At 48.4% G+C, this 16,006-nt stretch overlaps 1 protein-coding gene across 7 annotated transcripts in view; it reads right to left on the bottom strand.

The window, feature by feature from the left end:
• The window catches only part of GREB1 (growth regulating estrogen receptor binding 1), a 135,827-nt gene that overhangs the window by 7,202 nt on the left and 112,619 nt on the right, over positions 1-16,006 (bottom strand). For 6 of the 7 annotated variants that reach the window (XM_070379126.1, XM_070379127.1, XM_070379129.1 and 3 more), the window contains 7 exons: positions 15,454-15,556; positions 11,323-11,481; positions 10,242-10,384; positions 6,704-6,865; positions 5,629-5,833; positions 2,721-2,895; positions 927-1,145 (listed from right to left, as the gene is read on the bottom strand). In XM_070379126.1, the coding sequence (XP_070235227.1) occupies positions 927-1,145; positions 2,721-2,895; positions 5,629-5,833; positions 6,704-6,865; positions 10,242-10,384; positions 11,323-11,481; positions 15,454-15,556 (1,166 nt within the window). Of the gene's footprint in view, positions 1-926; positions 1,146-2,720; positions 2,896-5,628; positions 5,834-6,703; positions 6,866-10,241; positions 10,385-11,322; positions 11,482-15,453; positions 15,557-16,006 lie in introns of those variants that run through there. The other variant, XM_070379130.1, reaches the window with a different exon arrangement.

The following is a 16,006-nucleotide window of genomic DNA, read 5'->3' as shown; positions in this document are numbered from 1 at the left end:
TCGATCCCCGGGTTGGGAAGATCCTCTGGAGAAGGAAATGGCAACCCATTCCAGTATTCTTGCCTGGAAAATCCCATGGACAGAGGAGCCTGGTAGGCTACAGTCCATGGGGTCACAAAGAGTCGGACATGACTGAGCTTGGCACTCCATGCCAGGTACCGTGAAGGGGACTTAACAAATGCCACTTCATCTACGTGTTAGAAAGAAGACAACTGGTCTCCCAGAGTAAATATATGAGCCACTGTTACAGAAGGAAATCAAGACTCAGAGATGGCGAGTCATCTGCCTAAATGTCAAAGCTGACAAACGGCAGAACCCACATTCCTAGCAGGTCAGTCTGCTCCAAAACAGACACTCCTCTGTAGGCACTCTTGGGGATGTGCCCACTCTCTGGCAGGTAGAGGGCTCGCTAACATTAGCAACTGGATTCTTCTTGAGACATGAGCACTTCTGCGGCTAGACCCAGAGACAGGGACACAAGGAAATTATCATTTCCTTCAGCGCTCAAGCTCCTAGAAAGTAATGTGTTCACAGAAGGAGCCAGAAAAGCAAGAGAAACACCACTTAGAAGAACGGAAGTCATTAAATTAGGTACCACATGAACTGGTGAAGGAAGCTGAATGGTCTTATGCAAATCTCCCTAAAATTATGCAACAAAAATACTAAAAAAAAAAGAAAAATCCATGAGGACTGAAAGCAAGGGGCCAGGCCAGTGCCATGGGTAGGAAGGCCCTGCAGGGCCAGGAAGGAGCAAGGGCCCTCCAGGAGTAAGGCTGCACCTTGCAGAGGGCCCTGGGACCGTGGGCTGAGCTGATGGACGTGGCTGGACAAAGGGCCCTGACCATGGGCTGAGCTGATGCATGTGGTTGGAGAAAAGGCCCTGGGACCGCGGGCTGAGCTGATGGCCGTGGTCGGGCGGGGCTCACCGGTTCTGGTTGTACTGCACGTTCTGGGTCAAGTCCACGTTCAAGACGATGAAGTCATGCACATGGCAGCGGGAGAAGGGCTCTCGCACCTCGTGGCTCCCAGTCTTGCTGGACCACTTCCGCATGCCAATCAGGGCGTAGTGGGTGATGTTGGGGGATGCCTCGATGTGCTGCATGATGTGCTTCAAGGACACGTTTCTCTCCGACCAGGAAAATTCTCTGCTCGAAGGAGGGAGACAGACATCCCCAGGTTGGCATGCAGACTGGGCTGGCCAGGCCGCTGCTTTCCCCTGAACATGCCGGGCGGGCTGCTGCGCCCAGAACCCATCACAGCCACCAGGCACTTCGAATTCACTATCACTGATCCTCGCAGCAATCTTGTCACATAGAACCATCATCCCCGTTTCACAGATGAAGAAAAGGAGGCTGTGGCTGACTTGGCCAGTGTTACTCAACAGAGCTTGGCTGGAAGGGTGTTGTCTGTCTCCAGAGCCCACATTCTCTGCAGCATGCCATGCCACCTCGCGTTTCTGGTGGCAATTCCAAGGAGGTTAGGGGGAGGGAAGGAGGCTGTGTGTAAGCACCTCCCACCCCACCCTGATGGCGACTGAGGTCTGGAAAGACAGTGAGGGCCACCTGACGAACAGGGAGGGCAGCTGAAGGGAGTAACCCCGGGGCTGGTAGCCCAGGCAACAAGAGTTCTGTGTGTGAGAGACCCAGTAAGTGGCTCAACTTCTCTGCATCTCAGCTTCCTTTTCCCCAGCCGAGGGGCTTCTGCTAAGCTCCCTAAGGCCTCAGCCAGCTCTGACACACCAGGACTTGAACATTCTGCTTCGGAACGAAATTCAGAAAAGCAGAGGGAAAAAGCTTAGTTCTCTTCCTCATCACTGTGCTCAGCCAAGCTCTCGCCCTCGGAAGGCTGACAGTGAAAACACTGAAAGCATGGCGGCTTGCTGTTGTCATGTCTGTGAGCTCTATCAGACCGAACACATTTTTTTCCTAGAAGAACAGTGGTGAGGATGGAAGTTGTTACACTAGGACTTAGGACTCACTAACACAAAAGAGAAGAACTAACCTTACATCATCTCTCAAAAAAAAAAAAAAGCCAAGCATTCAAGTTGTTTCTCAAATAAGCCAAAGATAAAAGGCTAAGTTGAAATACTTGTGCCAAAAAACCACACAGGGGTATCTTCCCAATGATGCTCAGATGCAGCTCTACCTACTGAGCCTTTTCTACCTCCTGGAGCTCCATCACCCCCCTCCAGGCACACAATTCACAGTTTACCTAATCCTCATAACAAACCTCTAGGACAAGGGCAAGTGCCCCTTTGAAAGCTGCCCCAGAAAGAGTCGTTTCCCGAATGTCACACAGCAAATAAAAATGCAGCTTCATGTCAGGAGGAGGCTGGGGCAGGGAGAAGGTTCTAGAAGGTGTGGGGGAGGGCACATCGGTGATGGTGATGGTCCATTTCTTCATCAGGGAGTTTGTTAAGTGGGTGTGTTCTGTTTGCGAAAATACCTGGATATGTATGACACTCTTTTTTTTTAATATTTTATACTGAATTTATGTTGCATTGTTTTCTGTCTCTACTGTGCCTCAGTAAAATGTTTTCAATTAAAAACTCAAAGGCTTGGCGGGTGAGCCCACCCCAGATAGGGTTCTGTCCACCGCACACCACATCTTCGAAGAGGAGGCGCCCTCTGGGGTCCTCAAAGGATGGACAAGAATCCCCCACTGGGCAGAGCGCCTGCTCCCTTGTGTTACTGGGGTGCCGTTGGGAAAGGGGCTCTCACCTGCTTCTCTCCCCACCACTGTCGACGTCCACCACATTCCACATCACGCAGGAGTCATCAGAAATCACAATGAAAGGCCAGATGTCCTGGGGCTTGATTCCCAGCTCCTCCTGACGGTTCCGCTCCAGCTCCAGGTTGTGGTAAGACAGCTCCTTGATCAGGAAGTGGGCGGCACCTGAAATGAGCAGATGACCCCGACTCGGGTCAGTCCAAGTGCCCACCCCCACCCAGGACAAAGCCCCGCTAAGAACAAGAATTTGATGAAAGCCCACCCAGGCCCCAGCCCTACCTCCTCTTCTCTGCAGTCCTTATCCACTCGCTATAGGCTGTTGACTCGGAAGAGGAAATTCGAGGTCAGAAAACACTCCCCTCCCATTTGTGCACACATCTGTCTATTTATCTTTGCTTTTCTAACAGCTGAGACCATGAATAAACTGATAACTGAGCACTGAAGAAAAAAAGAATTGTCAACAAATCAAAATAGCTTTAAAAGCCAGAAAGGTGAAAGAGAAAGGTCTTTCGATTCTATGCAGACAAAAACCATCTCTCACCATCTGCCTCTACAAGGATGAGGTCACTAGTGGCCACTGCATACCTTCAACACACCCCGCAAGCAGTTCAGGGTGCAGAATGAGGCACTCTGTGCTCTAGGACAAACCAGCAGAACAGGCCTTCAGATCGTGAGATATTTTTCAGGAGAAGATTTTATAAGCCCGGTTTCCTGCACTGTCTCCTATCTAAAAAAGCACGAAAATCCTTAATGGAGACACCTGCTGTCCATGACCAGCACCATCCTTCTGCTGATATGTGTGCCTGATGGCAGTTAACCCCCTTCCCTCACATACACACCGACCTCTCCCCTCATCTCCTGGGAGTAGTTCCTCAGAGCTATCTGAGAGGCTGTCTCCCAGGCTCTGGTCCTCATTCTGCCCCCAGTAAAACCTTACTCACAATTCTCTCATTGTGCTTTTTTTTTTTCAGTCAACCCCTAGAAGACTCTCTCAAGTCTCCATTCACAGAAATTTTATTGAGTAGGGCGTGTTTTAAGGGGTCTATCACCAAAGAATTCAAGTGACAGGTTATCCCAGAAAACCTGCAGTTAGTGAAATTAGGGTCTAGCACTGTGGAAAATTCTGAAAGAGATGGGAATACCAGACCACCTGACCTGCCTCTTGAGAAACCTGTATGCAGGTCAGGAAGCAACAGTTAGAACTGGACATGGAACAACAGACTAGCTCCAAATAGGAAAAGGAGTACATCAAGGCTGTATACTGTCACCCTGCTTATTTAACTTATATGCAGAGTACATCATGAGCAATGCTGGGCTGGAAGAAGCACAAGCTGGAATCAAGATTGCCAGGAGAAATATCAATAACCTCAGATATGCAGATGACACCACCCTTATGGCAGAAAGTGAAGAACAACTAAAGAGCCTCTTGATGTAAGTGAAAGAGGAGAGCGAAAAAGTTGGCTTAAAGCTCAACATTCAGAAAACTAAGATCATGTCATCCAGTCCCATCACTTCATGGCAAATAGATGGGGAAACTGTGGAAACAGTGACAGACTTTATTTTGGGGGGCTCCATAGTCACTGCCGGAGAAGGCAATGGCACCCTACTCCGGTACTCTTGCCTGGAAAATCTCATGGACGGAGGAGCCTGGTAGGCTGTAGTCCATGGGGTCGATAAGAGTCAGACACGACTGAGCGACTTTACTTTCACTTTTTACTTTCATGTGTTGGAGAAGGAAATGGCAACCCACTCCAGTGTTCTTGCCTGGAGAATCCCAGGGACGGGGAAGCCTGGTGGGCTGCCGTCTATGGGGTTGCACAGAGTTGGACATGACTGAAGCGACTAAGCAGCAGCAGCAGCATAGTCACTGCGGATGGTGACTGCAGCCATGAAATTAAAAGACACTTACTCCTTGAAAGGAAAGTTATGACCAACCTAGACAGTATATTAAAAGCAGAGACATTACTTTGCTAACAAAGGTTTGTCTAGTCAAGGCTATGGTTTTTCCTGTAGTCATGTATGGATGTGAGAGTTGGACTGTGAAGAAGGCTGAGCACCAAAGAATTGATGCTTTTGAACTGTGGTGTTGGAGAAGACTCTTGAGAGTCCCTTGGACTGCAAGGAGATCCAACCAGTCCATTCTGAAGATCAGCCCTGGGATTTCTTTGGAAGGAATGATGCTGAAGCTGAAACTCCAGTACTTTGGCCACCTGATGCGAAGAGCTGACTCATTTGAAAAGACCCTGATGCTGGGAAAGATTGAAGGCAGGAGGAGAAGGGGACAACAGAGGATAAAATGGTTGGATGGCATCACCGACTCAATGGACATGAGTTTGAGTAGACTCCGGGAGCTGGTGATGGACAGGGAGGCCTGGCGTGCTGCAGTCCATATGGTCGCAAAGAGTCGGACTCAAATGAGCGACTGAACTGAACTGATTAAGAACATTCAGGGGCGTTCCCAGTGGCTCACTGGTAAAGAATCCACCTGCAATGCAGGAGACGTAGGAGATTCAGGTTCACCCCTTGGGTCAGGAAGATCCCCTGGAGGAGGGCATGGTGACCCACTCCAGTAGGCATGCCTGGAAAATCCCATGGACAGAGGAACCTGAGGGCTACAGTCCATGGGGTCACAAAAAGTGGAACACGACTGAAGCCACTGGGCACACACACACACACACAACATTCAGAAGAGCACACACACAGTGTAGGTGGTCTTGGTGCAGTGGTGGGACAGCAGTGATTACAGAATGAATGTAATTCATATGCACACACCTGTTGGAGGGGACTAAGGGGAAACAGGTGTTCGGTCTAGAAAAACATTTCTCAGTGGATTTCCTATGAAGTCAACGTGTCTTGAATTTAACTTTGCAACAAATTTGGAAAAAAATGAAGGCCTACCAACTCCAGCGCTGTTGAAGATGCTGGGAAGGACCAGCATGATATGGTTGGGCCAGTACTTCTTATAAATCGCCATCTCATACTCCTTGACAACCAACACATGCAGGTGGCTGGCACCATCCATCGCGTGGTACAGGTTAAAGAGTCCATGCTCGTGACGGCCAGTTGTGGGAGTGAACGTCGGGCTCTTTATGTATTCGTGACTCTGGAGAGCATGGGCACAGAGACGTCAAGCGTTTGTCAGCCTGGCTACTAAGACTGCCCTCCCTCCGAGATGTGACTCTGCAGCCTCCTCCATCAGAAGATGGTGCCTGTTTCTGCATGCCTTGCATCTGGCTGAGCCTTGGGACTTGCTTTTACAGATGGTGGCGTGCCAGTTCCGAGCCTGGCTTCCAGAGGCATTCTGTTCTCTCTCAGAAACCCCCCTACCCCCCGCCCCGAGGGAGAAGCCCGGGCTAGCCTGCTGGACAAGGAGAGGCCACAGGAGCAGACACGGGCGTCCCACTGAGGCCACCAGAGTCCAACCTGGTAACGCACTTCAAACACAAGGGATGGCAACCAGGATAAGCACCCAGCAGAACCGAGCTCAAACCGCCGGTGCACAGAATACAAAGCGAAATAAATGCTTGTTTGAGAATGGTGTGTAAGGTGAGCAAAACTAATGGGCTTATATCAGCGACCCAAATCCATGACCCTCACCTATTGGCGCCTAATACACGTTGAGTGAACGTTATTCCTGTGTGACTTAAATCCCTCCACTTCTGAGCCATACAGCCTAGCTTCTCATTCACTCAGGTTGTGAATCTTCTATATAAACAACTGTGTTTTCTTTCACTCTTTTCTCAACAACCAAGCTAGGTCTTCTATTCCTTCTTGATTTCTCAAAGCACTTGCCACTGAGCTGGTGCTCCTAACCAGTTCTGATGGGAACCATCTAGAAAACAGAGTAAAGGAGCTAATAAAGCCTCTGTCACCCTCTAACAAAGGACTGCGCTACCACTTCACAAAGGTTTTCATTGCTTGATAACAGCCCCTGGGTCTGCAAGGCTGAGCCCCAGGGCCGCAGGGCCGGTACCTTGTCTGTGACGAGGGGCAGTCGCATGCTCTCCAGCTGGCCTCCGGGTTGGCTGAAGACAAAGTGGTGCTCCTTGGACTTGGGGATGATGAAGTGGAGCTGGATTTCCTCTCCTAGCATGGAGTAAGAGAAGGCAAAGGCGTGCAGGGTGGACTCATAGAGCTGGGGTGCGAGGGGGAAAGGACAGAGCTTGTCATCAGAGTCTGGCCTGACCTCCCGGAAGAACCCAGGCCTGCTGCAGCCATGACCACACAGAAGCTACTGCCACCGCTGCCCCAGCTGATGCCAGTTCATAGCGTGGACACCTGCGAGTGTGTACCCGAGGCCACACCTGATTGGTCAGAGGCTCCCATCCTGGTGCTGACCCCTAGGTACCCAGGGGATGCCTCTGTAGCCACCCAGACCTTCTGGACTCTGGATTGGACCCAGAGGCATGCTGGGGCACCAAAGCCTTCATGCTCCAGGTCACATTTTTAATTTCAACAAAGATTATTTTCCCATGACAGCTGATCTGTGTAACAGCAGAAGACAATAACTGTGTAAACTTGTGCATGTCCGTCTCACGCACCACATCCAGACTCTGGAACCAATGAATAATCCTAGGTCCTCACTCCCATGGCGGACATCCAGAGGTCTTGGGCTCACTCCTATCCCTAAGTCTAGCCTCACCTCCAGCCACTTTGTCTAAAGAGTCCTCCTGTTACCCAGTCACCGTGCCCACACTGCTCCTGGTGTGACCTCCCAGCCCGGCTAAGCCCAGGCCAGAGGTATGCCTCCTCCAGGCCTCGGCTCTGGCGTCCACAGCAGGGCCTTAGCGACCCCTCTCCCTTCAGCTGCCCCTGCAGATGCACAGCTAGTCTGTCCCATGCCCTCCGGGGGGCCACGGGGGCCAGGGCAGGGCTGACACGGGCCAGGACGTGCTGGCTGTGACATCTGACAGACTGTGGCTCTGCTTCGAGAGCCAAGATGAGGGAGAAACAGAATCTGACCAGGGGAGGGAGCAAAGAGGGACATAACCGAGGAATTTCCTAAGACAGCCTCCCAGGGGAGCCTTGAGCAATGAGGAGAAAGAATCAAACAGCAGAAGCAGTGATCTGTCAGCAGAGAGTCAGCATGTGCCCCTGTGTCCTCAGGGGACCTGATTTTCACACCCTTGCAAGTGTGGCCCCAGACCCAACCCGCCTACAGAGAGGCTGGCCCCGGGGGCTGGAGCTCAGACCTGCCCCCCTCCTCCTTCTCCTCCAGGCTCCGTCTACTCATTCACTGCAGACCCTGAAGCGACCAGGCACTGAACCTTCCAGTCTCTGCATTCTTCACATTTCAAGATCAAGAAAATGTTTTCACTTATATTCTTCTCTGCCTTGAAAGAAAAACTTCATCTCCAAGGGAAGAGATGTTAGGAGGGTTTATCTGCAGCAAATAGGATTTCTGATCATTTTTAATCCTTTGAAAAATACTCATATGTATTTTTTAATTTTGTCTAGAGTACAACTGCATCATTTGAAAAAAATCTGTGCTTAGAGGAGACAGGTGCTACTTCAGTAGCAGCTAAGCTCAAGGCCAGGAAGATTTGGGAAAATTAAAGCCACCAGCTGCTGTTTCCCTCTGCAAAGGGGACAGACAGGGAGCTGGAGCCCTTGTCATCTTCAGGCCTTTCTGGGTCAGCTACAGACTGGTAGAACTGTCCTGCACCCCTGGGTGCTGCACAGCTGTCTGTCTCCCATCAGCTCCAGCTGCCCCTGACTCCTCTTTCCTTGCCTGCATCTGAAATGAGAAGAAATTCAGTGTAAAATCCTACCCTCCATCTGTTTCTAGAGAACCAGCCCACAGGCCCCCACAAACCTCCACAAGACTGTGCTTAGTCGCTCAGTTGTGTCCAACTCTTTGCGACCCCATGGACTGCAGTTCACCAGGCTCCTCTGTCCATAGGGATTCTCCAGGCAAGAATACTGGAGTGGGTTGCCATGCCCTCCTCCAGGGGATCTTCCCAACCCGGAGACTGAACCCAGGTCTTCCATACTGCAGGCAGATTCTTTTACTGTCTGAGCCACTAGGGAAACCCAGGAATACTGGAGTGGGTGGCCTTTCCCTTCTCCAGGGGATCTTCCTGACCCAGGAAGTGAACCAGGGTCTCCTGAATTGCAGGCAGATTCTTTATCAGCTGAACTACCAGGGAAGCCCCTCCACAGACTAGTAAGAGACTATTCAAAACTGATGGGTGTTAATTAACTCAACTTATTGTGCCGATCATTTAGCAATATATACATTTATCAAATCATTATGTTGTCTACATTAAACTTACACAATGTTATCTGTCAATTATATCTCAAAAAACTGGAAAAATTGTTCATTTTCTTATCAAGTGTTCATCGACTGAAAAAATCAATTTAAAAAATAGAAAAATTAAAAAATAAGAAGAAGGAAATACCCCCTCCCAAGGTAGCCTTGCCCTCATCAGGCCTCAGCTAAGAGTTCTCACTGCAAAGGCCCCATTCCTTCCCACAGCACGGATGACTCTGTGGTCTCTCTGTACCCACCCACCCAGCCTCCTGTCCCGGGACCAGCCTTCACTCTAAGCTCCATCAACACCCACTAAAGCCACTTCTGAGTCCCCTAGACACCCCTCGTCTCCCTGCTATTGCACTTGCCATTCGCTCCTTCCCCCCCTCTTCTGTCCACCTTGGCTCCCTGGCAAACTCTTACTGATCCTTCAGAACCTTCTCCCCTGCTCCCTACCTAGTATCATATCTTCATTTATTAAATGGGGATAATGCTATAGGCTTGTGGGGTTTTAATGAGAATTAAAGAAGAAACTCAACAGTACAGTTTCCTAACCAAGTGCCCCTTGAATGAATGGATCACAGGTGTCACTTAAACATAAACTGCTTCAGCCAGAGCCCTGGGAGCAGTCTTATCCATCTACCCAGGGCCCAGGACAAGTATCATTTTCTATCACATTAAAAATTGGGAAGTACTGGTATATAAAAAGTGCCTAGTACATAGCCCGGTACGTAGTAGATGCTCAGTAAATGCAAATTTCTCTCTTAAACCTCATAATGTCTACACGTCAACCATAGCGCTTTCCTGCCAGCTTTAGCCTGCTCCAAAGTTCTGTTTATGTGCACCTGTCCATCCCTAGACTGTGAGCCTCAAGTCTGGGGTTTTCTTCACTTCTGAGTCTGTGTCCAGTACATAACAAGCACTCAGGAAGTATCCACTGCACTGAACTAACTAGAGATTGCTAAGATGTAAAGAAAAGTAAGACACTGATAGCCGGTTAACTCTGCCACTAATACACATGTCACCCCAGGGGAATCACTGTTCGGTAGCGTCAATAATTATTTCAGAGATGATTGAAGGGAATGGAGGATTCAGGACGAAGGGGCTTCTTCCAGAACTTTCCACCTCCTGACTCCAGGATGCAAACATAACGAGAAGAAGGAGACCGAGGTGCTAGCCACGGTGAAACATGTAGCTGAGAGCCATGGAAGTGCCCGCTGGAGTCCACCCGAGGGGCTGCCTGGGGGCTCCGTCCTACCTGGTAGCGGGGGTGGAAGCCCATGTACTGGTGGCACTGCTCGCAGTGATGGTACGTGTTGTACGCTGCGAACTTGGACAGCCTCATCCTCGCCGTCTGGCGTCGCACGTACAGGTCCTCTGGCTTCCGGTGCGTCCCTCTGTCTGCATGAAATCCCAGCGTTAATCCCAGGAGGCCCAACCAATACCCTCTGCTCCCGCTTGTTGGCAACGAAACACTGTGACAGGGCTTCCCGGGATCGCCTCTCACCTGTCCGCCCCACGCGGACTCCACTGGCCAGAAAGCACAGAGTCTCAGTGGGATAAACTAGACGCTACAGTCACATGGCGTCTCACTCATCCTGCTACGGATGTTTTATAAACCTATTCAAGGATTTGATCCGTGACAATGTAAATCGATCGCTGACTTAACATGCAAATGCTGCAGAGCACACAATCACCTCTAGGATTTCAAACCGACTTAGCAAAATTAAGATTTTAACACTCAACCTCCATTCGAGAAGGTCTACGTGAAGCATGAAGGAGGCTCCAGTGAACGGCATCTGCTCTGAGCTCAATGAAGATAAAATGATGGAATCAACAAGGAGACTGGTATCTTCCTCTCACACTGCATTCACTGAACTTTCCCGGTCAGTGCTTATAATCTCACTGGCCACTCACATCCGATGTTTGTCACCACTGACCCTGAAACCCGTCAGGGTCATAATACTGTGAAAATCAGTGGTCCCCGAATAAGGAGCGAGAAAACGAGAGACCGAGGGAAGGATGGGAAATAGATGCGTTTTGTTGTAACAACCCAAATTCATAGAAAAACATACATCTTTTTCTTCGGTTAACAAGAATCTTCAGAGTATTCCAATCATGAAAAGCCATCAGCAGCATCCTCACATTTTTCTGCACCAATGGAGCAGTGAGTCTTCCCTCATGGAGTCGAAGAGCGTTTCCTGTCCAGAGAGGTGGTGACCTCACTGCTCTAACAGGCACCGCCAGTTCACTCATCACTAGCAAGATTTAGCTCATCCCTTTAAGAAGCTATTCCCACATACTCCCACATACACAAGCAAGAGTTGGACAAATCTGACCTTCACTCTTTACACTCTGATGGTGTGAGCAGATCAGACTGGCGTCCTCATACTTCGGGTCATGAATAATATAGTCAAAAGGCAACTTCTTGAACAGCTCCAGGTCCGGCCAGGGGTCACTGAGCTGGAGGTAATGCCAATCCGAATCTTCTCTGAGGTCTACAGGATCGGGAGAAACACAGATATGTGACAAAATGGGATGTGAGAAGGATTTATTTCAAACATGCACAAGGGTGATGGTTGGAGTGGAACTGATGCTGAGTCGACAAGTTACTACAGGATCTCAAACGCCCAGGTACATGTTCCATTTTCAGGATTCTTCTAATTCAGCAAGAACGTGCATTCAGACCTATCTCTATCCAGAGGAAGAGCCTCATGCTGGGTTTCCTATGGGATAGGCTTGCTCTTCTGACTTCCACTAACTTATACTCCTCCCAATACATGTAACCCTGTGCTCTGTGATTTCCCTGGCTCTGTCCCTCAAATACACCACACTGGTTGCCAGCACCAGCAGAAACCGACGCAGTTCTCTCTTTTGCTCTTATACCTAAATGCTACCCAGCCAGTAAGGCCCAACTCCTATCACTGCACCTCCAGGAAAACGCTTATAAATGCTCAGATCCACTGGCTTCCCCTTTCTGAATGCCAACACAACTCCTGGCTCAACCAATGTCTTCACGTTTGCCATGTATCATTGTACATTGTAATCCGTGCAGTCTACAGTGCTCATTAAATGCTTGCTAGCAAAAAGGTAAAAAATCCTAGTTGGTCCAACCCCAAATTATGGAATACATTGATTTTATGTATATGACATTTTATACACATGATACTGAAAGTGCTGCACTCAATACTCAGCAGTGGCCACAGGACTGGAAAAGGTCAGTTTTCATTCCAATCCCAAGAAAGGCAATGCCAAAGAATGCTCAGACTACCACACAATTGCATTCATCTCACACACTAGTAAAGTAATGCTCAAAATTCTCCAAGCCAGGCTTCAGCAATACATGAACCGTGAACTTCCAGATATTCAAGCTGGTTTTAGAAAAGGCAGAGGAACCAGAGATCAAATTGCCAACATCCGCTGGATCATCGAAAAAGCAAAAGAGTTCCAGAAAAACATCTATTTCTGCTTTACTGACTATGCCAAAGTCTTTGTGTGGGTCACAATAAACTGGAAAATTCTGAAAGAGATGGGAATACCAGACCACCTGACCTGCCTCTTGAGAAATCTGTATGCAGGTCAGGAAGCAACAGTTAGAACTGGACATGGAACAACAGACTGGTTCCAAATGGAAAAGGAGTACGTCATGGCTGTATATTGTCACCCTGCTTATTTAATTTATATGCAGAGTACATTATGAGAAACGCTGGGCTGGAAGAAGCACAAGCTGGAATCAAGATTGCCGGGAGAAATATCAATAACCTCAGATATGCAGATGACACCACCCTTATGGCAGAAAGTGAAGAGGAACTAAAAAGCCTCTTGATGAAAGTGAAAGTGGAGAGTGAAAAAGTTGGCTTAAAGCTCAACATTCAGAAAACTAAGATCATGGCATCCGGTCCCATCACTTCATGGCAAATAGATGGGGAAACAGTGGAAACAGTGTCAGACTTTATTTTGGGGAGCTCCAAAATCACTGCAGATGGTGACTGCAGCCATGAAATGAAAAGACGCTTACTCCTTGGAAGGAAAGTTATGACCAACCTAGATAGCATATTCAAAAGCAGAGACAGTACTTTGTCAACAAAGGTTTGTCTAGTCAAGGCTATGGTTTTTCCAGTGGTCATGTATGGATGCGAGAGTTGGACTATAAAGAAAGCCGAGCACCAAGGAATTGATGCTTTTGAACTGTGGTGTTGGAGAAGACTGTTGAGAGTCCCTTGGACTGCAAAGAGATCCAACCAGTCTGTCCTAAAGGAGATGGGTCCTGGGTCTTCATTGGAAAGACTGATGTTGAAGTTGAAACTCCAGTACTTTGGCCACCTGATGAGAAGAACTGACTCATTGGAAAAGACCCTGATGCTGGGAAAGATTGGGGGCAGGAGGAGAAGGGGACGACAGAGGATGGGATGGTTGGATGGCATCACTGACTCAATGGACATGAGTTTGGGTAAACTCCAGGAGTTGGTGATGGACAGGGAGGCTTGGTATGCTGCAGTCCATGGGGTCGCAAAGAGTCAGACACGACCGAGTGACTAAACAGAACTGATATGTAATACTATGTCCATATAGCTATATGTGTCCATATACTAAGTCACTCAGTCGTGTCCGACTCTTTGAGACCCCACGGACTGTAGCCTACCATGCTCCTCTGTCTGTGGGATTCTCCAGGCAAGAATACTGGAGTGGGTTGCCATTTCCTTCTCCAGGAGATCTTCCCAACCCAGGGATCAAACCCAGGTCTCCCGCATTGTAGGCAGACGCTTTACCATCTGAGCCACCAGGGAAGCTCATATATATATATATCCTAAGTGTCCATAAGAGAAAAAAAAGAAGAGGAAGAGGAATGCTTATTATATATTTAATAGATGCTCAGTGCTTCATATGTGTAACATCATTTAATCTTCACAACATCCTGTAAAAGGGGAACTATGTACATTTTGCCAAAGAGAAACCCAAAGCAATAGGAGACTATTTGGGAAAATAAGGCTGTGAAGTTTACCACACTTCAGGCAAATCCTCTTTATCATTGGTATATCCAACAAAACGTGAGACAGAAACTCAGCAGACCCACTGACTTTCATCAGCAATACGGGTCCAAATTGTGGGGGAAACGGTGGAAAACTCAGAGTGCAGATGAGTGTAGATACGGTTCCTTTTTCCTTCAAAGGAAAGATTAAGGGCTAGATAGGCTTCCTGGGTTCTAAATTTTCTCCCAGTCAAAATGCAAACATAGTTAAGAGTATGTAAAGAAGTTCTGTGTGTGCAAAGGGCAGGACTTCCTTCTTTGTCAAGGCTGACTACATTGCACATATATACCCCTTCTTTATCCACTCAACTGCTGGCGGGCGTTTATCCTTCAATGGACACCATACAGTTGCTACATTTTGGTAATTGTGAATGATGCTGCAATGAACATGGCCACTGTGTGAGGTGACTGTGGCGATTATTCCACAAAGTGTGTCAAATCATCCAGTTGTGCACCTTAAACATACACAATAGGAGTGCTCCTAGATGCCAGTGCAGCCTCCTGGGGCCCCTTCTCTATAATACGGACTCCTTACACAAATCTTCATTCCCAACAGGTTCATTCAGTAGGCTGTTTCAGAGCCACTGGAGCGGCGCTAGAAGAGGAGATGGAGGAGGTGCTCGACATGAGCATGAAACATGTTCAAAGACAGTCTTCCCTTAATCCGGATAAACTCCACTCTGGGAATGAGGAGAAAAGCCTATTCCCCACATATCACGTATTTTTCATTTTGCCCCAAGATGCTGACCTATGTGCTCAGCAGTCTGAAAGGGAATTCTCATCTGATGGACAATTCCACTTTTTAGAGGCAGCATGCACGCATGCTCAGTTGCTTCAGTCGTGTCCAGCTCTGAGACCCCACGGATTGTAGCCCACCAGGCTCCTCTGTCCATAGGATTCTCCAGGCAAGAATACCAGAGTGGGTTGCCACTTCCTACTCCAGGGGATCTTTCCAACCCAGAGATTGAACCCGTGTCTCCAGCACTGGCAGGTGGATTCTTGACTCACTGAGCCACCTGGGAAACTCCGTAGAGGCAGCAACCGAATCTAATATGGTTCCAGTTCTGCTACCCCTGAGCTGGCTCCTGAACATGTTACTTAGCAGAAAAATGGATTACCAATATCTGTCTCGCGGTGTGGTAGAGGAAGTGAATGTGGTAAATTATGTAAAGTATCTGGCACAGTGGTTGACATTTGGAAGGTACTCAGTAAAGAGCGGTTTTTTTAGTATCGTAATTTTATCTTCCCCAAGGCCTCCTAGGCTCTACTCTAGGATTGAGCAAAATGACTACAAGGGAAAGATAAAAACCGTCCAAAGCCCTTGGGAGGAGTCAGATCATTAACCTAAGAATTCCATCTTGAAAGTAAAAGACACAAGCAATGTCACTTGAGAAACTGATGAAGATCATTCAAGCCCCGGGGTCATCAACAGGGAACTCACTGATGTTGATCTCTTCCTCATCGTAAACATCCACTTCCGTCAGCCGAATGAGCATTCTGGACAAAATGCTGAGGAACTGCAGGTAGGCACCCGTCTTCCCGATCTGCAGGGACAGCGAAGTGGGAGCCAACCATCAGTATGTCCATGCCTACTGCAGGCGCTGGCTGAGCACCTGACTTGCCTCCACTCATCCATCGATCTTAACCATCTCGCCCACTTAAAATGAGGGCTGGGGGCGATGCAAAGACCTTTGAGGGAAAATGTGGCCGAAGAAACATGGCACAGGCAGACAGATGAACTCCCAGGAGACCCACCTGCTTATCAATCATTGCAAATGTCTTTCCAGATTTTAATTGGCCACACTGTTTAAGCTGTTAGAACTAGGACTCCATCACAAGCTGAACAAAATGTTACTTCAGAAAAAAAAAAAGAACTGACATTTTAATAATGCCTTAAAAGTCTTGCTCAATTGCAAATTGTGATCTTATGTTAATGGATGTATCTGTAGCGGGATAACAAAATTCACTGTGGGAGATGTGAGAGGTTGGCATCA

Source organism: Bos mutus, chromosome 11 (assembly GCF_027580195.1).
Source record: "Bos mutus isolate GX-2022 chromosome 11, NWIPB_WYAK_1.1, whole genome shotgun sequence".
Taxonomy (NCBI): domain Eukaryota; kingdom Metazoa; phylum Chordata; class Mammalia; order Artiodactyla; family Bovidae; genus Bos; species Bos mutus.
Note: the sequence above shows the minus strand (reverse complement) of the source record. Positions and strands in the feature narration are given on the sequence as shown.